This window comes from Aegilops tauschii, chromosome 3 (genome assembly GCF_002575655.3).
Source record: "Aegilops tauschii subsp. strangulata cultivar AL8/78 chromosome 3, Aet v6.0, whole genome shotgun sequence".
Lineage (NCBI taxonomy): Eukaryota > Viridiplantae > Streptophyta > Magnoliopsida > Poales > Poaceae > Aegilops > Aegilops tauschii.
In genome coordinates, this window is record NC_053037.3 from 498,713,919 (window position 1) to 498,725,214 (window position 11,296).

The 11,296-nt window shown below is 50.2% G+C and overlaps 1 protein-coding gene across 1 annotated transcript; it reads right to left on the bottom strand.

The window, feature by feature from the left end:
- Window positions 1-472: 472 nt before the first annotated feature.
- LOC120976873 (uncharacterized) lies at window positions 473-3,206 on the bottom strand. The gene is made up of 2 exons (XM_040404483.3): window positions 1,955-3,206; window positions 473-1,815 (listed from the first exon to the last, which is right to left on the bottom strand). Exons 1-2 carry the CDS (start codon window positions 2,928-2,930, stop codon window positions 536-538), a joined length of 2,256 nt encoding a protein of 751 aa, XP_040260417.2. The 5' UTR covers window positions 2,931-3,206; the 3' UTR covers window positions 473-535.
- Between the last annotated feature and the right edge of the window lie 8,090 nt (window positions 3,207-11,296).

Genomic DNA, 11,296 nt, shown 5'->3' on the forward strand with positions numbered 1-11,296 from the left:
CATAATTCCGCTGCAGTAGTCCTAGATAGCTTGATCGATGTTTTGTCTGTAAAAACGACGAATGCGTCTGGAGGGCCGAGAGGATATGTAACTGGTTAACTCTTGATCCAGGTACTCCACCAAACCAATGTCTCTGACAGGATCAAAACACCTGAAGTCAGCATTACTTTTGATGGGGCAATCCAGGTCTTTGACTATTCCATCGGCATCCAAAGTGTAGTACTGCCCACCAGAGAAGTTCTCAGATTCATCCGGGTGGTCAATTTGGAAGTTTCCGGATGATTCACTGAAGGAATATGGAAAGGCAAAAACATGCCAACATATTTCAAGAGTATGTCTGCTAGGCCAAAGGCAACTGATCTGGAAGTTTAAATGCAACATTCAGGCAACACATTTGCTGCTGCGGTTAATAGACGATTTCAATTTATCTATCATGTATGCCCCGGGCAGACAAACCCCCAACAAACTAGTGAATCAAGTCATAAAGACTCTTAGGTTTGTTTCAAATACGACCAAAGAACCAACCATGAGATGATCAGATGTCATGAGTAGCACTAAATAATTTCAGTACGAAAAGAAAAAAATGATTGAATGTCAAGAGCATACCAACTTCACTTGGTGATGGCTGTACTGTACAGCACAAGGTGATGTCCTCTTCACAAAAGTCGGAGCCAGACGGAAGTGCTTCAGCAAAGAAAAACACAGGAGCTTCTCTAGCACAGGAAGGATCCTTCGGCCACGCCATAAAACTAGTATGGAAAGAATCATCCATATTGAACTCATTGTGCACGGAACCAATGCCATAGATGACATGAAGCTGATAATGTGCCGCAGTTTGCTGAGCATACTTGCGCAACGCTGCATCCGCTAATTCCACCCATCGTTTGTACCATCTTATGAGAAGGTTCCTCCTTCTAGTGATGAGTTTAAAGGCCGCCGTGAACCGCTCTTCAAGAGGAGGGTGTGGCAGCTCATCTGGTAGTGGGGAAGGCAGCAACATGGTGGAGAGGCGCAGAATGTCAGCTGAGGAAAGCCTGTGTTTGCTGTTGAGCAGCGAGACAGCATCACGTTCCACAGAAAGCACAACGGAAGAAGTGAAGAGCGCAAGGGCCGCAGGTTTCAGATGCCGCGCTGCCTTGTCAGCCGCTTGAAAGGCGGCTTCCAGCTCCGATGCCGTCAGACGGAACGACGACAGGGCAGCACCGCGTGCGGAGGCAACAGCGGCACGGAGGTCGGCGCGGGAGAGACTGAGGTGCCAAAGGGCATCATCATCGGAGAGGCCAGGACAGAGATGGTGAAGTGAAGCAACCAATCCATCAAGCGAACACTGAACTACACGGCGTATGGTACAGTTGCTGATGAAGGCGGTATCGATCCGGTCACTGGAGCGAATGGGAAAAGCAGCAGAGTACCAGACGGAATTGACGATGATGTTGTGGACAGGGTGTAGAGGGCCGTAGCAGTGACCGGCGATGAGGAGGCCACGCGAGAGGGTGGTCCAGAGATCTTCGGTGGGCAGACGGGAGATGGCCTCGAGGTAGTAGCAGCGTATCAGGCCAAGCATCCTCCGTCGCAGTGTGCGAGAATCCGGTCTCTTCCCATGCGCTGCAGACACCTCCTCGTCCCTGGAGGAAATGGAGGCCATGGCAGGCAATACTGCCTCCTCTGCCATAGGGCGCCAACCTGCCTCACTGTCACTTTCAGCACCAGATAAACACTCGACTTCATCCAGTTGAAAGTCCCGGCCACCAAGATATTCATGACAAGTCGGGTGCACAATCGTTTTGTTGTTCATCCTACAAGCACGGCAACTACCTGCGTTTACCAGAAACAATTTAGGGAATTGCTCAACAAACAGCACATGTATCTTGAGACATGGCAAATGAGATAATCCATACAGGTATTGAGACATGTAAATTCTGATGATATGAAAAATGTGGAACTGATAACATACCAATCTCGGTCAATGGATCAACCGGCACACACAATTGGACGTTGCTTTCATCGCAGGCTGAGGTTGGGGCAACTGCTTCGGTGAAGAACAGCATTGGTGCGCCTGATACAACAGAACCAGAAACAGAGATCTTACGACAGGCCAAGAAATTGATGTGAAAACAGTTGTCTAATCCCTCTTTACATAGGCGATTCACACCACAAACAGAGTGCAGAACAAAGTGCTGCCCCGATTCGAGAGTGTGCCAACGCAAAGCCGCTGCCACAACCTCAAGCACTGCCTCTTCTGCGCTGTCTATGTGCCGTGGGCTGAGCATTACAGGCGCCGGGACCAGGAGGGGAGGTACGAGTGCACGGGAGAGATGCTTGATGTCCATAGGTGAAAGCGTGTGCTTAACACGCAGTAAGGAGGCGATGTCGTGGTCGACGGCAGGCAACACGGAGGCCATGAACAGCCCAAGGGCCGCAGGGTCGGGGTGCCGCGCTGCCTCGGCGGCCGCCTGAAAGGCGCCAAGGGCCTGAGCCCGCATCGCGGCCCGTGCGCTGGACCTGCTGGTCCGGTTCGCCTGGGCGACGGCGACGGAGAGGTCGGCGTCGGCGCACAGCAGGTGCCACAGCGCGTCGCCGGCGGAGAGGGACGGGCAGAGGCGGCGGAGGCAGTCCAGCAGCCCGTCGAGGGAGCGGCGGCAGGCGCGGGCGAGGACGTCGCCGCCGATCACGTCGACGGCGGCGCGAAGGGGGGAGGCGGCGGCGTACCAGATGGCGTTGAGGAGGATGTTGTGGACGGGGTGGAGGGGCCCGTAGCAGTGGCCGGCGGCGAGGAGGCCGCGCGCGAGGGCGGCCCGGAGGTCGGCGGCGGGCAGCCGCGAGAGCGCGTCGAGGTAGTAGCGGTGGATTAGGGTTAGGAGGGCTCGCCTCATGGCGCTCGTGTCCGCCTGCGCCCAGGCGCGCTGCCCGTGCTCCTCCCCTTCCGCCATGGGAGGTGGGGTGAGGTGACTGACGCGGGCAGGCCGGGGTTTTGCGCTCGGCGGTGCGGTGCGACCGAGGGTTTGCTCCGCCGGTTCGTGTCGAACCGTCGATAGGTATTCTACCACGGGCGCGTTAGCGAGCCGGATAGAGCGGCTTTCTTTCTTAAGAAAGGCGATCTCGCCTCCTGCCGCTGCCAGGGCGTCTTCCTCCGCCGCCGTCCTCCGGCGGCTCCCCTTCGCTGACGACCTCGGTTGTTGGTGGTGAGGAGGGTCGCCGGATCCACGCGTGTGGATTGTTTTAGGCATTAGTTTTTTAGGATTTTGGATTGTTCATCGTCATGATTTCAGCGATGGCGATGGCGGCGTCGACTAATAAATCTTCAGATCCTTTCCCAACGAGGCGATCCGTTTTTGGGTGGATTTGGAAACCAGACTGTTCAAGTAAGGATGATGCGGCGGCGGCGGCATCCTCGTGGTGGACCTGTGTCCTCGGGCTCCGCCGTTGCGCCGACGTTTGCTCCAGCGCCGCCGTGGAGCTTGGAAGGTAGTCCAGGAGCGGATGCAGATTGTGGTCTGCATCGACGGCATCTGGAAGATGGTGGATCTGGGTTCGTGGTTCGTGGCAGGCAGGTATGGTTTCCTCCTCCAACGTCTTAGTTGCGCGGGGGTGCCGGGTCTGGAGTTCGATGGCGTGTCCGGGGTGTTGCCCCGGTCTGATTCGTTCAACGGCAATGGCTTCACCTTTATTGGCGAGCCACCTTGGAGGTCCGCAAAGCTGCATATCAGCGATGGAGCCGCGTCGAGCTCGGGTGTGGAGGTGATCCGTCATTTTCTTCTTTGGTGGCTGCTATGGTGGTGCCAGAGGCAGGTGACGGGCGTTGGTGTCAAGCTAAGAGGATTCTTCAGTCTTGTTTGTAATTTTACTTCTTGGCTGGTGTTCCTGTATGCAAAGGCTAGCGTTCTGTTGTCTTTTTAGTTTTGTCAGGTCGGTATATACGTGGCTTGTACTATAATCCTTATGATATAAATAAGACACGTATTACCATGCAAAAAAAAGAGCGCACGCCACATGGGTCGGGCCCAACTTTGCGGCAGCTCGCATCCAGCGCGCTACACATGCAGCGCGCGACGCCGCGACTGCATCTTTTCCACTTGTTTTTAATTTGTTATTTTTGTTTCTTTTTTCTTTTTAGGTAAGATGCGAGACATATTTTGGAGATAAATGAGATGACACCTTTATTTTTAGGAAAACACTGCCCTTCAGTCGGCGGATGCAAGCACAGCGTCCGCTGCTTGCTTAGCCGTCGGATCAATCCTGATCGAACGCCCACGTTGGCCACAAGTCAGTCCCGCGGTAAGTTTTTTTTTCTGTAACAAGGGTCTTGTTTCAGTAGATTTTTGCAACATAGGACTAGTTTCAGAACGAGAAAAAACGATTTGATGGTGAAGATTTTTTTTGCCTACAACAGGGATCTTGTTTCAAAAGGTCTCTGCAATAGACGTCTTGTTTCACAAAGATTAAAAATGGTTCGATGAAGACGGTTTTTTTTTAGCAAAAAGGGTCTGGTTTTAGAAACATAGTCCGAGTTGCAGAAAGCGTCGAGGAGTGCCTCATGTTAGAGAGTGAGTGGTGAGACTTTGCAATATGAGGCATGTTTCAGAAATATACCTTCAGTTGCAGAAAACGTTGAAGGAGCGCCTGGCGTGAAAGGTCGTCGTTGTGCTGGAGTGGAGCTGGCAGTTGCTCGCGGGGCTGAGGCAGAGGAGGAGCGGCAACTCTGGCGAGCGGCGGCGCCTAGGCGCGTGACGTGTTGTCTCGGCGGACCTTTGCAACAAGGTCCTTGTTGCAAACCCCCTAAGCGCAACAAGGTAGTTGTTGCAAAGGTTCTCGACTGGTCGGGACGGTAGATCGGACGGCTATTGTTATAAATGTTTCTGCAACACCGCTCTTGTTGCAAGGGAGGTCACGCATGTGGATGGGTAGATCGGATGGCCATCCTCGCATCCTTCCAATGGACAGTTAGGTGGCGGATGTTTTCTACTTATCTTATTTTTACATGTTCATGTGCTTTAAAAAGCGTTCGCATGTTTTTAAAAATGTGTTCCTGTAAAAAAAATAAGGTGGTTAGGAGTTTAAAAACAAAAATCATGTCATTTTATAAACTTACTCCTATATTATCAAGATCTTATGTACATTGAAAAGGAGCTTGAGCAAGTTTTTTAAAAATTGTTCATGCAAATTTTGAAAAGTGTCCGCGTGTTTAGAAACGTGTTCATGTAACTTTCAACAAAGTGTTCGCGTGTTATTTTTGCTATGTTCGTGCACTTTCAAAATGTGTTCGCGCGTGTTTAAATAAATGTCCATATAATTTTGGAAAGTGACTCATTTGTGTTTTAACAATTGTTAGAATAATTTAAAAAGTATTCACGCGCTCAGAAATTTGTGCGATTTTTTAAAATTGATCGCACATTTTAGAAATAAAATCATGTTGTTGTTTTAACTCTATCATTTTCAGAAATGCACATATAAAAAGGAAGTGGGAAAAGCGAAAGTAGAAAAACTAGAAAATAAAGGTAGAAACACAGAAAAGGAAAAATAATAGGAAGAAAGAAACTTGGAAAATCGATGAAAACCAACCTAGGAACCCCATTGAAAATCACAGAAAAACCTGAACTTTTTTTGTGGGGGGAAATCAGAAAAACCTGAACTAGAAATGAAAACTGCTAGATGCCCCCTAGGCCGGTCCGCTTTGAGACAACCTGCAGGTGAGCGTGTCATAATGAACAAATAGACTTTACGTCTACCACTGATTAATCTACACGGTGTGTTTTTACAAATTCTTGCCCCCCACCCCCCACCACCAACAAAAAAAAGTTTTGTTCGTAGCATTGTTCAAAAGGAACAAAAGCTTGTAGATTTTTTTCTGTGCATGATGAATTAATCATGTTTTTTTAAGCCCTGAACCGTAGAATTATTCATGTATTGATTTTATTAATGTTTTTTCATATATTTGGGAGGTTTTCCATATGCAAATTCTTTTCTTTGCGGGGATTCATATGCAGATTCAGAAGTTATGCTGATGAAAACAATGCATTCGCTTTTGTGGAAATTTGTGTGGGTGCAGATCCATGTTAATGGCGAGTAACTATTCTGGTGATGGATCAACGAATTTGTGAGAACTCTTTTTTACTTGCCTAATATTAAGAGATTTTAGAAAATCAATGTAATGTGTTTATAAGCTCTGATTAGTCCTTGATCCTAAGAAATTAGTGACAGTTTCTGGTAAATCTTGTCACGAAAGCGAATGTGGGATTTGTTACACTGCTAAATGCATTGCTCCCTGTTGATACAAAACATGTATCATCGAGAGCATTCAGAGATTGAATTTTCCTGTGATCCAAAGCTGAAGTGGGAATTCAGATTGTTAAAAACACATTGCTAATCTCACCAGTAATCTATTGTTATGTGATGTGAAGATTTGTTTTCGTTGTGTGCGCTAGTGTTGTTAACTCTGCATTGCTACCCGTAAGAACTAATACTAAATCCCCGGTGTTACATATCCTATTCGCCAGCTAAAACAACGAATTTTGAATTCAGGTGGAGGGAGAACTACGCAACTGCATTGCAAAGTGCGAAAATTGTGTCAGATTGTATAGCCCGCACGACCCAGATTATGTCAGGGTATTAAAACGGTGGAACCAATTTCACCAGTTCTATGCAACTACCTTTTTCCTAATTTCACCAATCCTACGAAACGATTTACCGTGATGCAAGACCCAGCCGCGACCAAGGCTCACGCACAGTCCATGGATGTGCACTACTAGGAAAAGGCCTACTAATGGCGCACCTAATTTGGCCATTAATGGCGCATTAGTGGTGCGCCATTAGTAGCACACCATTAGTATATTTTACTAATGGCGCACCACTGGTGCGCCATTAGTATCTGGTATACTAATGGCGCACCCCAGATGCGTCATTAGTATATACAACAGTGCGCCATTAGTATGCCTCCCAGGGGGCCATGTATACCCAGGTGCTTTGGCATACTAATGGCGCACAACAACAGGATGCGCCATTAGTAACTTCGGCATACTAATGGCGCACTGTTTAGTGATGCGCCATTAGTATCCTTTGGCATACTAATGGCGCACTATGATGTGATGCGACATTAGTATGAATATTAGGTTTTTTTTATTTTTTTTATTTTCTGTTTTTTGCACAGGTTACAAAATGTATAATTGGACAAAATATAGACAGCACACATCAACAACAGATTCATCGAATACAATAAAAGATTAGTCTCTGAATACAATTCATCATTTTAGTCTCCGAATACAATTCATCATATTAGTCTCCGAATTGAAAAGACCGAACAAAGATAGAACATTATATTACAAGTCTCGAGACCGCGAGTTTGTCTTCACATTACAAGTCGATATCGATCATCTAAACTACCATCACATAGAAGAGAGATGCGGTCATCACGATGAGCATCATCACGATGAAACTCGTCTTCATCCGGTTCCTCCAACGCTCCCTCCCCTCTCCCGCTAGATAGCGAGCGTATCTAGATTCGGCCTCGGCCCTAGTGGCGTACCCTTTGTAACTGTTACCGCTGAATCGGTGAACCTGTCTCCGACACTCCTCCCAGTCGTCGTAGACTCCGGGAACCTTACCCTTGTACACGACATACCACGGCATCGCTATGCAGTAGCCAAACGAAACGTTAGTACCAATTCACAGACAATACATAAGCAATATATAAGTATGCAACAGAACGATCGGAAGAGAAAAGCAAGACATTAATAGCATCGATTACATCTAAGTTGAAGGACTCTCAAAACCAAAGAGACATACTACAAGTTCATTAAAGTTTAATTACAACATGAGCCAATCGATGTTTCAGAACTAGACACAGCATCACTGCTTTCGACTCGACTCAAGGGACCGGAGCGTGGATGAAGCCGCCGTCTATCGTGGGAGTCATCAAACAACGGGCGTTGTCAGCCTGTATTTGTAGGATTGTGTCGATGTCACTGTTGGACGGTTGATTTCTGAGGTAGAACTGCCCCGAGGTACGAAGGACATCTTGATGGATGATTTCCGCAAACTCCGAGTGGATGCGAAAGAATTCTTGTCTGATGTCCGCGTCCTGGATTGCCGACACGCTCGCGGCCCAATATTTGAGTCTACTCGGTAGCAGAAGTTGATGATGGTCCCGTACGATCGCCCGCATGTGATGGATGGCGTAGTAGGCACCCTTCTGACCGCCAGGCGGCTGCTTGACGCAGCAGAACGTCGTATTGTGGGAGAACACGTGCTTGTCGTACTTACGAATAGGCCTGGTGAAGGTGCCTCCAGATTTGACGTAGCCGGGGAGAACATCATCAAGAACCTTCTTGACATTTGTGTAGTCTACGTTCGACTGACGGTCCGGGTTGAAATACGTGGCCATGGAATATTTGGGGCTTAGGAGGATGAGCGTGCAATGTGTGTCACTGCAGAAAACACGGAATGTTAAAAGAAAAACGATCGAAATCTAAGAATTCATATGTTACGGGGCGGTTGAGGGGAGGACTTACTCGGGAAAGTAAGGCACGAGGAAGTTATCCTTATCTTGGTTTGCCAGAATGACGCCTTCGAGGTAAGAACTCGCGACTTGCCGGTCCCCAGCGCTGCCCAAGATCTTGGCACGCATGTAGAAGGGGTCGACTATCACGATGTCCGGGGTCTTGTCGCGAATGATCCGCATCTTCATACTCAGCGAAAATAGCCGAACGAAGGTGTAGTGCAGCGGATGAAGGTTCAACATAGCGTGGATGTCATCAAACCGCAGGACGATCGTACCCCCGATGGAATTATCCACAAAGCCCTTGCCCTCTGGCACCTTGGCCGCGAAAACCGGGTATGCCACATCCTTCTCTCCGAGACGCCGCTTCTCCAAAGAAAGAACACTGTCATGCAGACTCCGCATAGCACCGGTTGCAGCATCAAGCATATTTCTCGGTAGCATCGGCCTACCCGCCACATGCACCCTCCTCGAGATATCCGCAGTTGAAGGTGGCCCGTCCTGAGCACGGATCGTACTCGGTGCCGGCTGGCCCGCACCCTTGTTAGTCTTTCTTTTGCGTGCCTTCTTCTTCTCCTGTAATGGGACCGAGTTCTGCTCACAGACCGCCTTCTTGAGTGTGTTGGGGCTGATTATATTTCGCACCTCGCCTATCTGAGGCTCGGTGAAGTCGGCAGCTGGAGGCGTCTCCTGAGAGCTGAACTGCAGACGACGCCTGTTGCAACTTGGCTTCTCCGCGGTACCAGCTAGATCGCACACGTCTTTTGTTGGGTTGGGTTCTTGAGAAGGAGGCCCCATGAAGTCGCCACCGTCCCCATGATCGGCAAAGTACTGAACGACGTTGGCAAATGTATCGTCGTCGTCGTCGTTCTGATCCTGTGCCATATGCATGTTTGGATCCAGTGGCATAGGGATGTCCAGCACCGTTGCGGCGGTCTTGCCATGGGGCCGACTTGGCGCCGGCACGACTGGCGGTGTTGTCTTTGGGGTGGTGTCCCCCGCCCCCAAACGAATCTGGCTCTTCGGCCAAAGCAGGGGCCAGCTCAGGCAGGCGCTGAGGGTCATCACGTCATCATCGTCGGCCCCGATGGGTCGAATCGGAGGTAACAACTCATCGCAGCCTGGCAGCACCCGAACCAGTTGAACCCTAAACAAGTTGGGTGGCATCTGGGTACAGTGGAACAAGGGGTTGCCCGGTTGAACGATTTTGCCCTTGGCGACATCGACCAACTCGTTGTTCACGAAGTGCAGGAGAGTGCACGGAACGTCGGCGGCGCCCTGCGAAAACATGTAGGGCGTTAGGGATGCCCAGTCAAAGGCAAGGAGATGAAGTCCTCGGCCGAGAGAGGCTTAATTAGTTACCGTGATGATGGCGTCGAGCTCGGCTAATGTCGAGGCACCACCAACGGCGGGCGTGCAGTTGACGGAGGGGCCGCTTGCTGCAGAGGTGCCGGCCGGCGTACACCCGGGTGCATTAAGCTCCCGTGCCGGCGTCGGAGACACCAATGCCGCCTCCGCCGGAGACACCAATGGCCCCGCCATCGCGTTCTGCGAGTTGCTGGCCGTGAAGCTAGGAATCGGGGGCGGCCCCTGTTGGCCGCCCGCAATCCACGCACTAATCCCCTGGATCAAGGTAGGCACAATGGCGGTGATCGTCGCTCCGAGTTGTTGTTGCACTTGCTCTTGGACAATCTCCGGAATCCGCGCCACCTGTGCCCTGAGTTCTTGAACCTCGCGCGCCTGGCTTTCCGAGCTGGTCTTTTTCTCCTTTCGCCCACCAGTGTTATAGTATGACGACCATTTTGTCGACAAGCCTTTGCCGGCCACACGACCAGCTGACGTCGGCTTACTGAGCTTATCCTTGTTCTTCATTACATTCAACGCCCTATTTAGAGTGGTGTCCCAAGGGTTGCTCTTAGTCGACCCCGCGCTACTGCTTTCAGTCGCCTGCGGAAGGAATGTGAACCATTTAGAAATTTGGCTTCATTAATTAGAATGCAACCATATGGAGCTAATTACGCGGGGGTGTATTCCTTACCAGAACAAGCTCAAGCGCCCTGGTCTTCGGATCCGTGGTAAGCTCCTTTGTTTTCGGGTCCTTCTTGTACCGGGCCCTGACAAAGTTCCTGGTCTGCTTGTCACCGTATTTATCGAAGAGGGGTGGTAGGCCTTGCTCGGCACGGTCCGCCGCCTCCTTGTCCCATATAGGCTCCGCCACTCTGTAACCGCCGGGACCGAGTGTGTGTTCCCCTAAGTTCAGCTCCCGCATTTCTTTCCCCCACTTACTTGATTCGGAGTTTGCGGTGCTCGAGCAATTGATCTTGAAGTCGTTGTAGTCATCTTCGGTGATCGAAGGATTTTTCTCCTTGATCTTCTCATAACTCTCACCTTTCTCGATCATTCTCTTCACATTGCTTTTCCAAGTAGACAGGGCCTTGCTCATCTTCGTGAGGGCAGCATTGTTCACTTTATTCCCTTTGAGGCTTGTGTTTTCAAATTCAGCGGGGAACTTGTATCGTTCGTGCAGCTTCGTGAAGAGGAGGTTGTGCAAATTCCCTCGGTCAGGATGCCTCAGGTTCTCGGTGTTGATCGAGACGGTGCTCCGGAGAATGCACCCGAGCTGAAGCGAGTACCCCTTGACTATTCGTTCGGGCGCCGTTGGATTCCCGTCGGAGTCCACTTCAGTAACTTCCTCCTTGAGGGTGCGGAGCACGGTCGGGCGCCGGTCCTTCCGTTGCCTCTTCGGTTGGCTGCCATTTGTGCGTGCGCCGCCATCATCAGTGGTGGCATCCTCGGCGGCACCAT